Genomic DNA, 21,458 nt, shown 5'->3' on the forward strand with positions numbered 1-21,458 from the left:
CAATGATGGAATAATGTATGATAAGAGGTTATCAAATCTTGAGGATGATTTTGTAGATATATAGGATTCTCTGTATCTCACAAAGAAAGAGAGATTAAATAGTTTGAAGAAGTCCTTCCTCAAATTGAAGAATCCTCATATCATAAACCATAGACTAAGGATTGGAATTTTGTCCACCATCATTCAAAGATCAGATCATTAGAGATCAGGCTGAAGGAGTTAAGACTAAATCATCATTCAAAGATTTTGCTTCATGTGCTCTTGTGTCTAAAATAGAATCATAAGACCATAGCAAAAACTCTTATGAATGGATTATTGCCATGGAAGAAGAGCTTCACGACTTTACCAAAAACAAAATCTGCACTCTTGTTCCCAAACCTAAAAACAAGAGCATCATTGGAACAAGATGGATATTTAGAAATAAACTAGATGAACAAGGAAAAGTGGTAAGAAACAAAGCTAGGTCAGTAGCTCAATGCTATAACCAACAAGAAGGTATTGATTTCATTGAAATCTTTACTCTTGTTGCTAGATTTGACACTATAAGAATCACGAGAAAAGACTAAAAATGTTGAATGATATATTCGTGTGTAAGACAATCATATATTTTAGTCAATGTGCAAACTTTCAACAAATTTTGTTGATTTGTTTATAGTCAACAATGACTTGGTAGGACATAGAATATCAGGTTTAAGTCAAGCTTGGGGTAGAGCTTGCAAGTGTAAGAGCCAGAAGTGGTAGTGAATAATACTTCTAACTTTGATAAGTTAGTGAAAAGTTGGGGATTATCAAGAATTGGACATAGTCTAAGGTTTGAGACGAATCAGTATAATTCCTTCCGTGCTTCTCTCTTTTGCTTTAACTGACAATGGGTTTGAATCTATTTTTAGATTTTATATCTCATTTTTTTATAAAGAAAATTATTTTTATCATCATATGACTTAGTCTGATCGCTAAGTCTTTTAGGCCTTTTATTTTAGACGATAAAAGTGCTATTTGTTTTAGAAAAGTTTGTAAATTTCTAAAAACATAATTCACCCCCCCCCCCTTCTTGTAAAACCCCAGTTTTTTATAAATAAAAATAGACTGATATTTATTAAGTATGTATTTTGAGTTTTTATAATTAATTGAATTAAGTAAATATTTTAGGGTGAGATATTGGGTTGAAAATTGAGTTTTAATGATTAGTCATGTGGACCATAAATTAATAATGTTTTTAGAAATTAAATAAATGAGAGAAAAGGGTTTCGGTTAATTAAAATAAGGGTTTCATTAGAAAATAAATAGAGTAAAATGATGTTTTAGAAAATAAAGATGTGAATGTATGAATACAGGGTTTTGATGATGCCAAAGTATAATCAAACAAGATTGCTTCAAGAAACATTTAAGGTTAAGCAAACAGAGATTGCTTCAAGACTAATTCAAGGTCAAGCAAACAAGATCAAGAAAAAGATAAGGCCTCAAACAATCTCATTGTTGATTGGTTTTTGCCTCAAAACAAATTGCTTCCAAGAGATCAAAGACACTGGTAATCCATTACCAGACAGTGTAATCAATTACTATAGACAAATTTGGAAATAAGCTTTTCAAAAGGGTTTTGAAATTTGAATTTTGAAAAGTCATCACCCTTCAAAATATAATTGTGTAATCGATTACTAGAATCCTATAATCGATTACCAGTGAGAAAATTTCAGAATTTTTTTTTGAAAAGACACATCTCTTCAAACCATTTTGAAAAGACGCAATGGGCCTATATATGTGTGTGTCTCTGACTTCGAAAAGCAAGAGAGAGAGTTTTAAAGAGAACTTAATTGTCAAATCCTCTCCAAACAACTCTTGGCCAAACACTTGCAAATCTATGAGAATTCTTCTAGGAACATCAATTTATATCATCTACTCTAAAGGAGGCAAATCTTTCTATTCATCTCATAAAATCAGTTGCAGTCAAGAGACTGGTTGTCTCTTGGATTGTGAGAATATTTAACACAAGGGTGAGGAATCCCAAGGTGTGTTCAAAGTATGTAAAGGATTTACAGAGATAGTGGAAAATTTCAAGTGGGTTGCTTGAGGATTGGACGTAGGCACGGGAAGTGGTCGAACCAGTATAAATCGAGTTTTTATTTTTCTCTTCCCTTATCTCAGTTATTTTATTACAGAATACTTTGTCTTGCGCAATTAAAAGAGCATTATTAAATTGATTGTTGCTGCTTTTTTTGCGTTCTAAGCCTATCATTTAAAAAGGGGTTAAAAGTTCATTAGTGAGAAATTTTGTAAGACTTAATTCATCCCCCCTCTTAAGTTATTGAGGCCACTTATCCAACAAAAGAGATGTTTTAATTGGTTATTTATTTAATAAAAGGGTAAAATAAAGTTACTTTTATAAAATATAAAAATAAAAAAATAGGGTAAATGATAGGCTCAGTGTAGTCAAGCATATAAATAGCCCTTTTAACGTCAAAGTAGTTTTTATAAGCCGATGTAAGCTCTCTCTTCCTCCCAAATTCGTTTTCTCTTCTTCCTCTCCCAAAACCCTCTCTTTTTCCCACATAGACCCAAATTTGTCTCAGTAAAACTATGATCCCAGACTCGTTAACCGTTAGATCGTCTTGAAATTTGGACACCACCTTCAGAACTCATTTTCACACATTTCTCCCATTAGCATTTTCAAAATAATGTCTATAGAGAGAGATTTTTCCCTCGCACAGAGACAGTGAAATTGAGACTTCAATCCCCTCTCCTTCTTTCTAACGCTTGGAAACCATAGTAGAGCAACTAGAGGAAAAGTTTAAGGAATCTTAGGGAACCACTAGAGATGTCACTGTCGCTGTCAAACTACACACATGAGTCTGCTTAGAGGTAAGAGATGAGTTTATCACAATTGAGGTTAGAATGAACATGTGTAGGGATTCTTAAAAGATCAAATTGGGGTTTATTTTGGGACGTTTATTGTATTGCAATTCTGCCTTTACGATTATAATCACGGGATTTTTATGTTTGACAAGCCAATTGATTCCCTGATGCGAATTGGTTAATAAAATTGAGTGCTCTTGGTGTTTTCATGCTTTTGAACCTATGATTTTGATTCTTTTGATTTTGATATGATTATGTGAAATTGTTTGAGGGGTTTTACTCCCCATGTTGTGAGAAGCATTTCTATATAATTCGTTTGTGCTTTGAACATGTTTTGTGGCTTGAATCAAGCCCCTTCGTGCTCACAAAATGGAGGTTTTTCACATAGCAAGATCGTGCTTGATGGGTAGCACGGGCATGCTTAGTGAAAATCAGTTGTTTCTTAAGTTTTGCATGATGAGAGCACGCCCGTGCTTATCATTATGTTCATCAAGCACGCCTATGCTTGATGAGCATCATGCTCGTGCTTAGGCATAGTGATGAGTTGACCTTGACTTTGTGAGCATGGTCGTGCTCCCTGAGCATGATTGTGTTGAATTGTGTGAGCACACCCATGCTAGAGTAGTTAAGCACGGCCGTGCTAGAGTGGTTAACCACGACCATGCTTAACCTTAGCACGCCCGTGCTCAAACTCTAGTGACACATATATGATTTTAAACGTTTGTTTTAATGAGATGATTAATCATACGAACATAACATATTAATAATCTTACTGTGTGAGATGTATATGATGCATGAGACATGATAATGTGTTGTCTAGGGATTATGAAAGTGTGATGAACTGTGTGTAAGTGACAAGTTGGGTATGTGTTAAATTGTGAGATCACACATGTAATGAGATGTTGTGTGCATTGAGTTGTGAGCTATGAGTTGTACAATCACATGACTGTGGGTCCTTTGAGGACGACGAGTTTTTGCGCGACAAGTATTGTGATGGGATCCACTTTGGGAACCCGACGAGTTGAATCACTTTGAGGAGTAACAAGTTAAAAATATTTTTAGAACAATTAAGGAGTCATGTGTTCTGTATAGTTTGTAGATATAGTTTGGGGTTAAAAATGTTTTCTGTAACAACCCGTACCTTTTGGTTTTTCTTTTAAAAAAAATAATAAAAATAAATAAATAAAAATAAGAATACAAAATGAGGTCATCACTTTCCTCACTATATAAAGGAACTTTTAACCCCAGAGTAGTTTTTACAAAACACTTTCTATTCCTTTTTTTCTCTAAAGCACAAGAACCCTAATAGAGCAACCCAAGGAGGAGCTCTAGAGAGCACCAGAAATGCCACCATTGCTAACAGAGAATGCTTAAGCGACTACATCAAGGTAAAGGATGAGTTACTCACGCTTAGGGATTAGAATGAACATGTGTAGAGATCCCTAGAGGATCAATTTTTGGATTATTTTGGGTTGTTTTATGAAATTTAATTATGTTCTTATGTTTTTAATCGCGGATTGAATGTGTTTGGCAGACCAATTGGTGTCTCGATCAAAATTTGTTATGAAATTGATGCGTTCTTGTGTTGAGTGTGAACCCTAGAAATTGAGATTCTTTATAATTTGCATGAAAATTGTGTGGCAACGATTTTTTTTATACTTGATATGTTGGCCTTTCAATCTTGTTGATTTCTTTTTGTTCTTTCTAAAATTCCCGATACCGCACTGTATACATGTACAAGCTTTATTTTTTTCTTCCGCGTACGTGACATCTCATCATGAAATGCATAGGTGCAGTGCTTATTAGATAATTGAATTGACTAAAACTATTTGAAGGAATTGACTAAAGCTTTATTCACATTTGTAATTAGGCATTTACTGGATGTCCATGGCTTCGTTGAAATATGTTTAGGATATAGGTATATATGTTTTGCATGTAAATAAATATAAGTATAAATTTCTGATTTGTTATATATGCATACTATATATATGTTTGATATTATTGTTATTATTTTATATTAATAAATATATATATTTTATACATTGTTATATATATATATATATATATATATATATATATATATATATATATATATATAATGTGTTTATTATTTATTGTTATTATTTAAATATGTTTATCTAATGATATGTTGGTTATATGTTGTTATGATTTTTATATCTATTTAATATTACATGTATTTGTATAGTGACATGTTATATATATTTGCTACATGTAAATATATTTAAAAGTTTTGAAGATAGATATATTTTATTATTATAATACATGCTTATCTATTTGTTAAGTATATTTTGTAGTTAGCTAATTAAGACTTAGGGGTGTGAATGTATGAATACATGGTTTTTATGATGCCAAAAAATAATCAAACAAGGTTGCTTTCAAGATTACTTCAACAAACATTCAAAGGTTAAGCATTGCTTCAAGATTAATTCAAGATCAAGTTTTTGCCTCAAAACAAAGTGTTTCCTAGAGATCAAGGCTCTGGTAATCAATTACCAGAAGACAATTTTGAAAATCAGCTTTTAAAAAGGGTTTTGAATTTGAATTTTAAATCACGTAATCGATTACCAGCAATGGCACTTTAGAAAACACTTTGAAAAGTCATGACCCTTCAAAATATAATTGTGGAATCGATTACCAGTGAAGAATTTCAGAAAAATATTTTTGAAAAGACACATATCTTCAAACCATTTTGAAAAGGCACGAAGGGCCTGTATATATATGTGTCTGACTTCGAAAAGAAAGAGAGAGATATTCTAAGAGAACTTAATTGTCAAATGCTCTTTCAACAACTCTTGGGCAAACACTTGCAAATATATTGAGAATTCATCCAGGAACTTCAAATTGTATTATCATATCCAAAAGAGAGAAATTCCATTGGGAACTTCAATTTGTATCATCCACTCTAAAGGAGAGAAGTTTTTCTTTTCATCTTGGAAACTCAGTTGTAATCAAGAGATTGGTTGTCTCTTGGATTGAGAGAATTGTAATCAAGAGACTGATTGTCTCTTGGAGAATATTTGAACACAAGGAAGAGGGATCCCAAGGTTTGTTCAAAGTCTGTAAAGGATTTATAGAGATAGTGAAAAATCTCAAGTGGGTTGCTTGAGGACTGGACGTAGGCACGAGAAGTGGCTAAATCAGTATAAATCAAGTTTGCATTTCTCTCTTCCCTTGAGACATGATGTTATACGATAAGTGGTGGAATGACGTGAGATGTGTTTAAGTAAGCTATATTTTATTTATATAATATGTATACTTATAAGTTGTCTTGTTTCTCTTTATTAGTTAGGAATGTGATAACTCACTCCCTATGTGTTGTTTGTATTTGGATCCTGTGATGATCTCAATCCTTGTGTTCATGGGAGAAGATGATTAGGTGGATGGTTATGGAGAACCTCATGCTAGAGGATGCTTGGACACCGTGCTCTGATAGGATGTGACATCGAAGTTTAGGGTTTTATGTTATTTTTATCATATGCTAGTTTGAGATATGTAGTTGAACAAGATTTACTTCTATATTTCTCATTGGAATTTCAATTGTAATACTGGTACGATCTTTGTTTGGAGTCGGAACATGTTTTTATATTCTCACCAATAAGTTTTAACTTAGTTAATTGGTAAATGTGAACCTTTTACTCTGTTGAGAAGTTTTATATTGAGTTGTGAAGTAAATATTTTTAAATTACTCCTATTATTCTATGTTTCCTTTCACTATGTGTATGTCGGGGTAGAGGGTGTCACATTTTTTGTGTTATTTGCTTCTACAATATTCTAGGTTAAAAAATGGATGACGTTGTTAATATCTTGCACTAACCATTCATATACAAATGTTGACATTACTTTCTTCAAAGTTACACCATATTTCAAATTTTCATTTCAACGTAGTGTGATTTATAAGGTTTTGCCAACACCTTATTTTTCTCTAGCTCTACCTCCCTTTCTTGTTTAGTCACAAGAATCACTAGTTGTCCCATTAAAGAAGCTTGCATGTATCCACCTCAAGACCCTTCCATTAATGTTAACCACATGTGGTCATTCCAGAGCATGAGGTAGAAAAGGATCTAAGTGAATCATGTCCTACTCCAACAACTTTATAACAAACTTGTAAAGTATGTCGATGATTCTTAGAATATGGATTTGGCCTAACTTACCTCAAAAGTTAACTCAAGGGTGAGGGTTATTATCTCTAGTAGATGTGGGATTTGGATTTTTTCCAACACAACCCCTCATGTCCAACACTTTAGGACTTGATGCGTGGATAATATGATGGATGGTCCGTTTAATGAATTTAGGATATGTTTTGATATCATAATAGAATATGAGAGAATTAAATATTGAGAGTTGGGTTGAAAAATTTTGGGGACTAAATTCGTGAATTAAATTATAGGGGGACCAAAATCGAATTCTGAGACATATATGAGAACCAAATTTACAATTTTGCTTATTTTAAACCCTTGAGGTGAGAGGCATTGAAAAGCTCAATCTTCACTCAAGAAAAGAATTGAAATTATGTGTTTTTGTATTCATTCTAATTATTATGCAACTCAAAGAATCAAAATTAATAAAGCAATTAAACTGTACATTCTGTTATATGCCGACTGCCTGTGATAAGTGACAAAGAACCAAAAAGAAAAACTCATACAGTAACAGAACTAATAAGCCAAATCAATGCAGCATGTGGCATGAAATATGAAAATGCCATCTAGAAAACAGTATATAAATTCAAGTGGCAAAGCTTATCAATTCAAAAACAGCATTGAAAGAAAGAATAAAATCAATTAAAAAACAGTTAGTGTGACACTGAAAGTGCCTAAATAGGCAGAAGAAAGAGGTGTCAAAACACGGAAAAAAAAATAGTATAAATGAAAAAATTAATAGCACGTTTGGTTAAATATAAGGAAATAGCTTCTTTTCAAAAGCTCTCTGACAACTGGCAAACATAAGCAATTATTTCTTCAAAATATGTTGAACCAAACTTACACTAATAGTTGTCTTTTAGTTCATGTGATGCTGACTTCTTGCCTCATCTGTTTTAAGTAACTTCAATTGTTAACTAACTTAACTTCAATAGCTGGCCTTTTTGCTAAATGATATTGCAACAGCTATCAAGACATTAGCTAATGCTATTAATCATCATCCTTAAGACCAAGTGATATTAACCGTTATTGTAGGACATCCACAAGACATTAGCTCACAGATAGCACACTACAAAAACAAATCCTATCAAATGTAATTCCAGCTTAACACTTAACAGTGAATACCGAAATACCATAGAAAATAACTTCAAATACACATTTTTCGTTCTTATCATTTAGTATTTTTTTTTTTTTTGTCCTTGTAAATTTTTTTTCATTTTAGTGATTATAAAATGTATTTGTTTTATTTTTTATTTTTAAAGTGTTTTAGATAATATTTTAAACAGTAAAAAGAATATTTTAAACCGTGGAAAAAACATTATCTAAAATAATTTAAGAATAAAATTTAAAATAAGCATATTTTCCAAAAACTAAAATGAAAAAAAAATTACAACAACCAAAATAAAAAAAAACAATAAATTAGAGGAACCAAAAATATATTTAGACCTACAAACAATATGAACTAAATGCATGCACAGGTATACAGATTGTGGATATATTGAATATAAAAGTGCTTAAGAATGTAATATGAACTAATCAAATGAAGATATAATAAGCAGCGTACCTAAACAGTGGAGATATTCCAAACCGATGACAACCTCTGCCGCATAGAATCTGGATACGTCATTGATAATGTTAACAAAAAAAATATAACAGTGTATAAATATATAAATATGTCCGTTATTTTTATCAGATCAAGTTAGAAAATGTCCTCGCTGATGTATGTAGTTAGTAGTCAATTCCATTTGTTATAGAATAGTTGTTAGCTTATTATGTTATATTTGGTTGCACCTATTATCTTCCACTGTTCTATATTTCTCAGTATACATAGAGACCAGACGAGACCATCTTTATCGATCTAGTAAATCCCATTCTTAATGATATATAAAATGAGCTGGTTAGTGAATTTTACCAGTCACATATTTTGTTAGTCGATCACTTGGTTGTAGAAGCTCTAATACCACATTAGAATTATGATTTAGGTAAAGAATTATGATTTAAGTCTATCTCAATCTCCAAAAATAGAGTAGCTGGGGGAGGATTGCCTATGCTTATTTTGGTCATATACTTGGCCAATATATAAGGATACATAATTAGGTTAAGTTAGTAGTCAATCCCTTTGATCTAGTTACTACAGTAAAATGAACATAAAGCCTCTTCTATTTATTCTATAATGAATATTTATTCAGCACTTTGTATATATGTGATTGAAACGGGTGGGTTCTGCATCTCTCAGAAATAGAATTATCTAGGCACCAATTTATTTAGAACACGAGATGATAGATTTCAATTCTAGCCAGGCCGTCTTGGCTGCTAGGCAAGTTAGGCAGTTGCCTTAGGCCTCATTTTTTTTTTCAATTATTATTATATACTTTATATAACTCATAATAATTATTTTTTTTGGCATTAATTATTATTGGCCGTAGATTTAGTTTTAGTATCATTTTTTTAAAGAATTTAGCCTTAGTATCATATACATGATTGTAAATTCAAATAAATTAACTATCATAACTAGTTACTACTTATTCGTGTAAGATATTATTGTGATTATTTTAATGCCAAAATTAATTGGGAAAATCAAAAGCTATTTTAATGCACCTATAAAATTGCAATGTCTATAAAATTACAATCGATTGAATGCAATTAATTTTATTTGTTTCCAATTTTGTAAAATTATGCAATCAAAAGCTATTTTAATGTGCCTATAAAGTCAAAAGCTTTTTTTTCATTTTTAATTTTCTGTTTACTTTGAAATTTTATTTTATTTAAATACTTTATTAATTCCTTTTATTTTTTATATAAAATTATGAATTTGGTTTTAAAAAATAAAGAGAAAAGGTTAAAAACATTGATTAAATCTTAATAAATTTGTTACTATTTGTAAAAAAGATACAAAAATTAGTTCAATGAAAAAAATGATAAATAAATTACATCTAAATAATATTAAATATACTAATATTCCTACCATGTTTATAAAATTAGAATATTAATATAAAAAATAATAATTTATATTATATTTCTATAAAAAAATTGTCTAAGTCCCCAAATTTTTTAGACATGGCCGTAATTTTAGCAACTAAATGATGACTTCATGTATTTCTTACAGAAAATCTAGCATAATATTGCAGACAGGAATCATCTACATAATTATTGAAAACTTCAAGTAATCATACGGCCCAAGAAAGTTCGCTTAGAAAAATGGGAAATCAAAAGTACCTTGCTAATTCTTCTTTGAAAATCTTCATCGGTTGCTTGTCAAGCAAGGCAAACAACTCTCCCCCAGGGAAGAAGTCAGTAATCAAACATACATGTGTAGGAGTCTGTTGAGATAAAGAAACTATTAGAAAAATTGCCAACAGGCAACTCAGTTGGGAGCCCTGATCTTTAAAAATTGGGAGTCATGTTCACTTGGGAGGATCAAACCTCCACTAGGCCACCTTTCTGCTACCTAGGCTTGGACCTCCAATTAACACACACGCGCCAAAAAAAAAAAATCACCCTCTTTTTAGAGCACTCTCTTCCTATGTTATGGAGGAAAAAGTCCGAATAGGATTGGATGACCGGTGATTATGGAAGATAGTCACTAAAGAATCATACGTGGGTGTATTTCCCATCATGATTGCATTTTACTTTTTTACACTAAATGAAACTAGTCCTTTAAGACTTCCCTAAATGACATATTTTTCTTAATATATTCTAGTAATTTTGTAGGTAATGATTTTAATTAAAGATTTTATTCATTTGTACCAAATTAGCTTTGAGAGTAACATTGGAGGAAAAGATAGTCATATTAAGATAGTAAAACAGGTCAGAGTCTTCTAGAAGTATTTTACTTGTTAGTTCCAATTGACATGGTACAAATAAAAAGATGATACAATTCTTTTCATCAATTACTAATTGTTAAAAAGGACTCATCCCCATTTCCAGTGGACCAGAGAGTTACTGTTCAACGTATTATAGGTTGTATGCCACAACAATATCTAGATCAAACTTTACACTTTAGTCATAGATGTGTTATATTTACCTGAAATGAGGTGTATAGTGTTGGAAGAAAAGGATGATCCAATAATGATATAATCTCTCTCTCAATGCATGATCGGTGAACCTGTAATAATAATCACAGAAATATATTCAAGCTAAATACATCGAGTGAGATGAATTAACTATTTCTCTCCGGCACAACTTGGGGGGGGCGGGGGGCGCTATCTAGATTGTGAACAAAATTCAACACACAAAGATAAATTAATTTAAAAAACAGAGATGCATGGTTAAGTGTTTTTCTTTTCAGTTTTTGTTGACAACCAAGAATATATTAGAGCCATGTTTTTGAGAAGTGATAACCACTAATTCATCTTTCAAATCTCAACATCCATTATTTTGCTCTTCATATGTGCTTTTCCACTTCAATACTCTTAGCATCTTGATATGCACATAAATTTTCTCAAGGCAATTTCTTCATTCATATTTTCATTTTGAAAACTAACAAATAAACCATATTGCAATGCATTCATTATCTTCCTTTTCATGGGAGGCATGTATTGTTCAAATTATATGGATTAGACGTAAGATGTGGATCTAAATAATAGGTTATTAGATCATACAGTGTGTTGAAAATACAAAGTTGTACACCTATTTAGTCTAAGAACTAGATCAAGTACCTATGTAGTAATAAACAAACCCATGAATTCATAGCAATAGCATTATTCATAATTTATTCCTGATTTTCTAACAGAGATTACCAATTGGTCATAAATATTTATGATTTTGATTCACACAGGTGAATAGCTAAGAAAAAAATAAAAGTAAAAAACAAAAATGAATGTATTTCCAGAGAATATATATCAAACACCTTAATCTCAATAGTTGATGAGAAGTGCACATAAAATCATTAAGAAACAAGTGACTCTTACATATCCAGACCTTATTACGATTTAGCATTACGGACTTTTCCATTGCCTTCATTGCATATAGTTCACCCGTACCTTTGAGCTCCACCAAATGAACACTGTAGCACAAAATAGAATGATTCTTTGATAAATTAGCAGAGCCTTTTTTTATTCTATGATACTGAAAATTTTAAGTCATAAGACCACAAACAGAAAATAAAATTCCACAATGAAGAAAACCTGGGGACATTTAAGGCTTCCGTCTTTAAGTTTATTGTCAGATGTCGATGAATGTTTAAAGTTAAATCAATGTGGGACTGGAATCAAGTTAAAGATGAAGAGTGGGAAAGATTCATAAGAAACCTACAACAACATCTAGGAAGAAGTAAATTTGTGATAAGAATCCTAAAACTTCCCAATACAGGGACCTATGACCAGGAGTAGGACCAAATAGTCAATGAATACCTTCCAACAAATGGTATCAAGCATACTTAACAAGGTCTAAGTGGAGAAGGATGAGGGCCCAAAGGTAGAGGCACAACCAAGAATTTTAATTGTTATTGAAGGCCCAGACTAATTTGAAGGCCCATTCCAAATATGTTCTTTTTTATATTTCTATTTTTTGTTTTCATTTTGGTCCAAACTAATTTGAAGACCCATGTCTATTTCTATCTTTTTGTTCAGATACACTATATGTATTGATTTCGTTTTCAATAGAGGAATTTTTGGCATTTGATAAAATTTTGTGAGAGCTTTTCTCTGGGTTCCTCGCTGAACCAATCTCAGACTTATCAAGGTAATCCTTGTGGCGTCTATCCTGACTTATCTTCCTTCACTGGAAGTGGCGTCATCCAAACTCTGTGACCTATATCAAGCGATCTACTCCTAGTAAGGATCACATCATCTGGTATCAGAGCTTCGGCTCTTGTTACAGGTTCTATCCTATCCAAATTTTATTTTTTTTATCTTTGTAATTTGTCTCAGGTTTGTGTTTAGTTCCGTTATTTGCGTTCTTGTTCACATTCTTGCTTGCATCCTGTTGCGTTCTTGTTTGCGTCTTGTTGCGTTCTTGTTTGCATTCTTGTTTTTTGTTCTTGTTTGTGTTCTTGTTTTCGTTCTTGTTCTTGTTATGTTCTTGTTCTTGTTTTTTTCAGATTCTGTGTCAAAAATTTTGTTTGGGGACAATTTGACTTACTAGAAGAATTTAGGGGTTTAGGGTTTAGTAGGCTCTTAAATCTATTTTCCTATTAAACAAATTGCCTAAATTATCCTAGACGAATTTGAAAAGAAAGCATTATAAAAAAAAGTTGTAGAAAGTTTGAAAAAAAAAAGTGGGTGTTTGATCTTTGAACACGGATTTGAGGCAGTTAGAGACATTTTTTTGGCAAAAATCATGGACCAAATCCCCTTCGATTATTTAAATTTGTTATTGAATATGTTATTCAAATCTGTTATCCAAACCTGTTATCCAAATCTTTTATCCAAATATGTTATCAAAGTCTTTTATCCAAATCTGTTATTCAAGTCTGTTATCCAAATATGTTATTCAAATCTGTTATTCAAATTTGTTATCCAAATCTTTTATCCAAACCTTTTATCCAAATCTTTTATCCAAATCTGTTATTCAAGTCTGTTATCCAAATCTGTTATCAAAATCTATCATTGAGTCCGTGATAATTAAGTTGTCTTTCCTGTTCTATTACCTTGTGCGTCCAATTTTAATTCATCTAGGAACTTAAGAGATAGTCAGTGGTAAAAGGCAAGAGTGAAAACAACACACAAAAACCTATATTGAGAGCATCAAACACGAGTGTGCTTCCATCAAAGAGAGAAACACGTGAGTAGAATGTGGTGAGGTCCTAAAACCTCTGTTTAAATTATTGCACATTTTTTTGTTCCTTAATTATGACAGGAGCTGGTGATGGTGGTGGTGAATATCATCAACTAGATGAATCTCAGCTTTTGTTACTGGACGTGATAACTACATAGATGCAACGTTTGTTGAACCATAATAATGAAGAGCTCTATGGACGAATTGAAGGATTGGAAAACTAACTGAATCAGAATGCTAGAAGACATTATGGTGGGTATAGAGGGGGCAATGATGGACCCAGGCAAAACAGAATGGAGGGGAAGAACAGAATTGAGGGAGTAAAACTCAATGTACTTCCTTTCAAAGGCAGGAGTGACCCAGACGCCTACCTTGACTAGGAGATGAAGATTGAGCATGTATTCTCCTGCAATGATTATACTGAAGAGCAGAAGGTGAAGTTAGCAACAACTGAATTCTCAAACTATACCCTTGTTTGGAGGAATAAAAATCAAAGAGAGATGATGAGAAAGGAAGGGCGGGAGATAGATACATGGATTGAGATGAGAAAGGTTATGCGAAAGAGGTATGTTCCAACTAGCTACAATAGAACCATGCGACAGAAACTCCAGAGGCTGTCCCAGGGAAGTCTGACTTTGGAGGAGTACTACAAAGAGATGAAAATAACACTAATGAGGGCAAACATTGAAGAGGAAACTGAGGACACAATGGCTCGTTTTCTGAGTGGCCTAAATCTTGACATTAGAGATGTTGTTGAATTACATGAGTACGTGGAATTGGATGACTTACTGCACAAGGCAATCCGGGTTGAACAACAGTTGAAGAGGAAAAGCACAGCAAGAAGGAATTCATCCAACACCTTCAACCAGAATTGGACCAACAAATCCAAGAAGGAGGGAGGCAACTCGTCTAGTCCATCAACATAGTCTCCACATGGAAAGTCAGCAGCGCCCAGTGCTGGAACCAAGCATAATTTTGCCTTATCATCCAACACTGGTACCAAAAACATAAAATGCTTCAAATGCTTAGGCAGAGGACATATTGCTTCTGACTGTCCAACTAGGAGGACCATGATCATGAAGGCAGATAGAGAAATCACCAGTGAATCTGAAATTAGGGAAGAAGAAGTGGAAGAAGAGCTTGAGGAGGAAGCTATGCAAGGTGATATGTTAATGGTGAAAAGGCTCTTGGGGAGTCAGATGCAGCCACTGGATTACACCCAAAGAGAAAATATTTTCCACACCAGATGTACAATTAATGGTAAGCTTTGTCCTTTAATTATTGATGGAGGAAGTTGTACCAATGTTGCAAGTTCCAGGTTAGTGTCCAAACTGAATTTGGATACTCAGCCCCATCCTAGGCCATACAAACTTCAGTGGCTTAGTGAAGATGAAGAGGTAAAAGTGACTCAGCAAGTTGAGGTGTGTCTCACCATTGGAAGATACAATGATATGGTGTTGTGTGATGTGGTTCCAATGGAAGCGACTCATATACTATTAGGAAGACCATGGCAGTATGACACCAAAGCAGTGCATGATGGCTTCACCAACAAGATTTCTTTCCAGCACCATGGCCAGAAAATTATTCTTAAACCTATATCCCCTAGAGAAGTGTGTGATGACCAAATTAGAATAAGAGAAAAGAGATAACAAGAGAAAGAAAAGAGTGAAACACCCAAAAGGAATAGGAAAAAGAAGAGTGATACACGTGAGGAAAAGAGTGATACACATGAAAGAAAATTTAATTGTGTAGCAAAGGCGAGTGAAGTGAGGAAAGTGTTACTTGCTCGTGAGCCGCTCTATCTACTGTACTGCAAAGACAGTAAAGTTTCTGCTGAAAATTCTAATGAGTTAACTATTTTTGTTTCTCCTAGTGTTGAACCCTTATTGGAGGAATTTAAAGATGTATTTCCCAAGGAGATTCCTCATGGACTGCCACCTTCAAGAGGCATAGAACATCAAATTGATCTCCTTCCAGGAGCTTCATTGCCTAAAAGGCTAGCTTACAAAAGCAATCTCCAAGAGACTGATGTTGCTGATTTATTTTTCAAAGAAATGGTGCGTCTCCATGGACTACCAAGAAGCATCATTTTAGAATGAGACACCAAGTTCCTTAGTCACTTTTGGAGAACACTATGGGGTAGGGTTGGATTAAAGCTTCTTTTTTCCACCACATTTTATCCTCAAACAGATGGCCAAACTAAGCATAAGGATGCACAAGCTAAAGTTGAGTATGTGAAAAGATTCCATAAGCAAGTGAAGGCTCAAATTGCAAAGAAGAATGAAAGCTAGGCCAAGCAAGCCAACAAGAACAAGAAGAAAGTGGTACTTGAACCATGTGATTAGGTTTGGGTACACATGAGGATGGAGAGGTTCCCTAAACAAAGGAAGTTGAAACTCAACCTAAAGGAGACGAACCTTTCCAAGTACTAGAGAGGATCAATGACAATGCTAACAAGATTGATATTTCAAGTGAGTATGGAGTAAGTTCTTCATTTAATGTTGCTGACTTGACTCCATTTGTTGCAGGTGATGATTCTGAACATTTAAGGGAAAATGCTTTCCAAGAAGGAGGGAATGATGAGAATCCTAAAACTGCCCAAATACAGGGACCTATGACCAGGAGTAGGACCGAACAGTCAGTGGATACCCTCCAACAAATGGTATCAGGCATACTTAACAAGGCCCAAGTGGAGAAGGATGAAGGCCCAAAGGCAGAGGCACTATCAAGAATTTTAATTGTTGCTGAAGGCCTAGACTAATTTGAAGGCCCATGTCAAATATGTTCTTTTTTATATTTCTATTTTTTTTATTGCCATTTTGGCCCAAACTGATTTGAAGACCCATGTCTATTTCTATCTTTTTGTTCATATACACTATATGTATTGATTTCATTTTCAATAGGGGAACTTTTGACATTTTGCGAATATTTTGTGAAAGCATATCTCTGAGTTCCTTGTTAAACCAATCTCAGACTTATCAAGGTAATCCTTATGGTGTCTACCCTGACTTATCTTCCTTCTTTGAAGTGGCGTCATCCAAACTCTATGACTTGTATCAAGCGATCCGCTCCTAGTAAGGATCACATCAATTTGCAAGGTGTTTTAACTAAGAAAATGCTAAATGAAACATATATGTATGGTGGAAAAAACTTGAATATTAGAAAAAAGAAAAAGTTTGTTGCTTTTTGTCAATTAACTTAGAATTTTGGGTTTGGGCCTACTTAATCCTACAAAATCGGCTTGTAAGTTGAGGTTTGCACCTCACTTATATACTACATTTTGGCCATATCACTAGACGATGTGGGATCTTCGACACAAGTTCACCAGTGTATTCATGAGATTTAATGCCTAGTTGGTGTAATCAGAATCTGTTCCATTCTAGAGATGATCATAAAAATTTATTGCTTAATAATCACTGTCAGATGATTATGATGCATGTGCATTGTCCATGCTTCAAGGTCTAAAGGGCTCTTATGTGACATCATGTGCTTTCAACCTACAACTTAAGCTTTTGGGAGAGTTGGCTCATATAGTTGGCATTGAGGTGGCTGCATGTTTATGTGATTAAGATTATATTGATTCTTTTTGTGAAGAGGACAAAGGTCTAACAGTGGATGTATTAAAGGTTGAACATTATGAGAAGAATGTTAAGGCAGGATGTTTAGACTGTGATGGTGACTTGTGCAGAGTGAAGGAGCTTTTCAAACATGAATGTGCTAAGTTTAACAAAACTATTAGTTTAGGCTTCCAAGATCCTAAAAAGGGAAAAATTGTTAGAGGGGACAATGAACAAGCAATTTAGGATGGTTCTAGGGAAAAACTTGATCAACATATAGTACATGAAGAATGTTTTGACTTCAATAAAAAATTTAAAAGGAGTGAGTAAAGGAGCATATTCAACAGAAAATTTTAGAGGGGAATCATACTTCATAGGCTGCCAAGATCAAATATTGGTCAAGAAAATCTTCATGAGGTAATTCTATTCAAAATGGTTCTGAAATCTGAAATAGGAATTCTGTCTTGTCCAGTTATTGGAAGCTAAAACCACTTAGCCAAGATCAAATATTGGTCAAGAATAATCTTCATGAGGTAATTCTATTCAAAATGGTTCTGAAATCTGAAATAGGAATTCTGTCTTGTCCAGTTATTGGAAGCTAAAACCACTTAGCCAATGGGAGAAAAAGCTATTTCTATTACGCAATTTGGCAATGCAAGTATTTTATGCAAGTTGATCACTGAAGTAAACTAACTCAACAGTTACCTGCCAGTGTCTCCACAACCCAACGGCCTTATGGGCACAAAATGTTGCAGGCCAATTTTTTCATCTCTTGCAGCTACCTGAAAGAATCAAAGAAACAAATAATGAAAACAAGGCAATATTTTTAAAACAAGAATTTAATGTCTATGAAACCGTGTAAAACAGTTTTACCAACCAACACATTATATACATATTCAAATTTAAAATTGTGGCAATCTTGCCTCTGAACCTGCATGGTAAATTCCCTAATTACTGAAAAAAAAAAAAACAATGCAACACATCACAAATATCACCAATAAACATTTCCTGCAGTGACTACACACGAATCAAATAATCTAAAACTAAATCTTAGGTAAACCAAATACCAGAATCACTACTAACTAGGGCTGAAAACTCAGAACCTCGAGAATTATTGCCCCAATATCCTTGTGTACCCAAAAAAGTTGCGCATAAATGCTACTTTAGGAATTGCCCATAAGTCTAGTAACAACCTCAAACTTGAATTCCAAATAAGCGAAAAAGGCATTGCACAATCTAGGGACTTTTACAGTAAGATATGGTTTGGTTCCATTTTCGCGTGCGGGAACCGAACCGGGTAGTTTGAAAAATAAAAAAACCAAACCAAACAAATAAACATCGATTTTTGTGTGGTTTTCAATTTTTTAAGTTGATTTTCGGTTTTACGTTTAGTTTGGTTTGAGTTCACAATTTGAGAGTGATACTTGTTAATGCAATTTCTGAACTTGTTTTGCAACAGGAATTATAATGGACTTGTGTTGAAAATGAAAAGCCCTCTAAACTTACATGTAGGGGTCGAATAGTGTTAGATTTTTTACTAGCCCAATAATGAATCTGAGTCAGCTCTTCAATTTTACTCAACGATGACAGTATCTTAACGGTGGGGTTACGTCCAATCAAATTCTGCCACGGTGGATTATTGAAAAAGAAAGAAAGAAGACAAGGTGGTTGCAGGAAAAAAAAAACCCTTCAAAAAGCCCAGCCCAGAACGCATCTTTCATTAATTAAGCACACTCGTTTTTGTTTCTCTAGTCTCCAGATTCCCAGCCATCTTAGGGAAGCTTTGGTTGAGAATTTTTTTTCTCACGAGAATCATGATTTCTGAAATCATGAATTCTGGGAATTATGTTAATTAGAAATAAATAAAATTTGTTTGATTGAACATTGGAATCTTTAAGATAAATTTTCTAATAATTAAAGAGTTATATATTATTTTTATCATATTAAATAATTTAATAAAGAATAAGATGATATTTTTATTACAGTAAAAGAAAAATTAGTTGGAAAAGTAAAATTCTCACCTTCGTAGCAAAATTTTATTGAAAAATTGATTAAAAACTATTTTCAAAAAACATCTTTCAATTAATGTTATTTTTTAGGCAAAATTGTACTTTTAATTCCCCAGTTTATCTCTAATTTTGGATTTGATCCCCCAATTTTATAAATCCTTGCAAAATTGATCCTATAAGCCCGATTTGGACGTTGACCGTTAACCTCAAACGTTAACTGTCACGTGTCAATGCCACGTGTGACTGCCATGTGCCAATGTCACGTGTCAACGTTTGAGTGGTTTCCTGTAAATGCTTCATTCTTTGTAGGTAAAATTGCACTTTTGGTCTCCTAGTTTTACTCCAATTTCGATTTTGGTTCTCTTATAATTTAATTCACAAATTTGGTCCCCCAGTTTTATAAATCCATTTATAAATTCAACCAAATTTCATTACTGGAGAAGTTGTATTTCAAATTTCAAACAAAAATATCATTGTCATACATAGATCACTTAAACAGTCGTATATACATAATATCGCATGGGGGAGCAAAAAAAGAAAAAAAAAAGAGGGAGTTATTAGAGAAACTGTTAAAGTAAGAGATCTGAAAATTTCATACCCAGGTTGGAATTCATGCACCACTTTTCCAAATTGAACAACCCCGAAAGTGGGAGAGAGACAAATAGTGATTTTTCTCTGGGTTTCAAGTGAGTGAAAAACGTGCGATAAAAAAGAAGTGAGACATTTATAAAGATCTACCATGTCTCTATAAATTGGTCTTTTGAATGGTTTAGCCACTGGTACTAGAGACATGGTAGATCTTTATAAATATCTCACTTCTTTTTTATCGCACGTTTTTCACTCACTTGAAACCATCACTATTTGTCTCTCTCCCACTTTCGGGGTTGTTCAACTTGGAAAAGTGGTGCATGAATTCCAACCTGGGTCTGAAATTTTCAGATCTCTTACTTTAACAGTTTCTCTAATAACTCCCTCTTTTTTTTCTTTTTTTGCTCCCCCATGCGATATTATGTATATACGACTGTTTAAGTGGTCTATGTATGACAATGATATTTTTGTTTGAAATTTGAAATGCAACTTCTCCAGTAATGAAATTTGGTTGAATTTATAAATGAATTTATAAAACTGGGGGACCAAACGTGTGAATTAAACTATAGGGAGACTAAAATCGAAATTGAAGTAAAACTGAGGAACCAAAAATATAATTTTACCTACAAAAAATGAAATCTTTACGAGGAACCACTCAGACGTTGACACGTGGCAGTCAACGTCTGAGGTTAACGGTCAACGTCCAAATCGGGCTTCCAGGACCAATTTTACAGAGGTCGGATTTATAAAACTGAAAAACCAAATTTGTGAATTAAATTATATGGGGACCAAATCCGTAATTGGAGATAAAGTAGAGGACCAATTTTGCAATTTTACCTATTTTTTTAAAATTGATACCAAATAACATGATAAACTAATTTTTTCAACCTATGATTTCTAAAAAACCAAAAACTTCTCTCCCACCAGATGATTTGCAGTGGAAAAAGCGCTTCGCGGTCACACACCAACATTCTTCCAGTGATTTTGTAATTTCTCTACTACTAGGGTGGTCAATAATACATCCTTTTGCGGGTTTTTGATTAACAAGCATCAGCTTTGCTACTCACAGTTTTCTTTCATTTTATTAGTACTGCTAATTCTAATAGAGAAACGTCAGCAAGCAATATATTTCCTTCCAAAAGAGTGAGTACTCAAAGAACGCTCTTTTAACAAATTCTTTATTATTTGTCAACATGTATTAGAAACAAAATCATGAAAAAGTGTATGACTGTATTTTTAGCATTTTTCTTCTTTTTAATATATTTTCAACTATTAACCAATTTTTTGGAGTATGTGTGTGATTCACTTCTTATTTACTAAATCTTACTAATGATTTTGTAACAATATATTTCAACTAAATAGAGTGTATTGGAAAGAGTATTGTTAGCGATTGTGTTTATAGTATCCTTATTAATGTTATTATTGGCTGGCTTGGCTCTTTCTTTTTTGTGTGTGAGTGTGTGTTTCAGATTAATTGTTGGATTATTGTATGTCTAACTAAAAGGAAAATATGGCAAAGCATAGTACTGAAACTGATGAAAACAATCGGGGGGCATACTATTTTGAAAGGAAAAATACAG

The 21,458-nt window shown here is 33.2% G+C and overlaps 1 protein-coding gene across 3 annotated transcripts in view; it reads right to left on the reverse strand.

Annotated features, from left to right (window-relative positions):
• Positions 1-21,458, reverse strand: part of LOC114422920 (phototropin-2-like) — a 58,992-nt gene that overhangs the window by 19,664 nt on the left and 17,870 nt on the right. For all 3 annotated transcript variants that reach the window (XM_028389480.1, XM_028389481.1, XM_028389482.1), the window contains exons 13-17: positions 17,987-18,063; positions 11,928-12,012; positions 11,032-11,112; positions 10,224-10,327; positions 8,572-8,621 (exon numbers count right to left, since the gene is read on the reverse strand). In XM_028389480.1, the coding sequence (XP_028245281.1) occupies positions 8,572-8,621; positions 10,224-10,327; positions 11,032-11,112; positions 11,928-12,012; positions 17,987-18,063 (397 nt within the window). The remainder of the gene's footprint in view (positions 1-8,571; positions 8,622-10,223; positions 10,328-11,031; positions 11,113-11,927; positions 12,013-17,986; positions 18,064-21,458) is intronic.

Source organism: Glycine soja, chromosome 8 (genome assembly GCF_004193775.1).
Source record: "Glycine soja cultivar W05 chromosome 8, ASM419377v2, whole genome shotgun sequence".
NCBI classification, from domain to species: Eukaryota; Viridiplantae; Streptophyta; class Magnoliopsida; order Fabales; family Fabaceae; genus Glycine; species Glycine soja.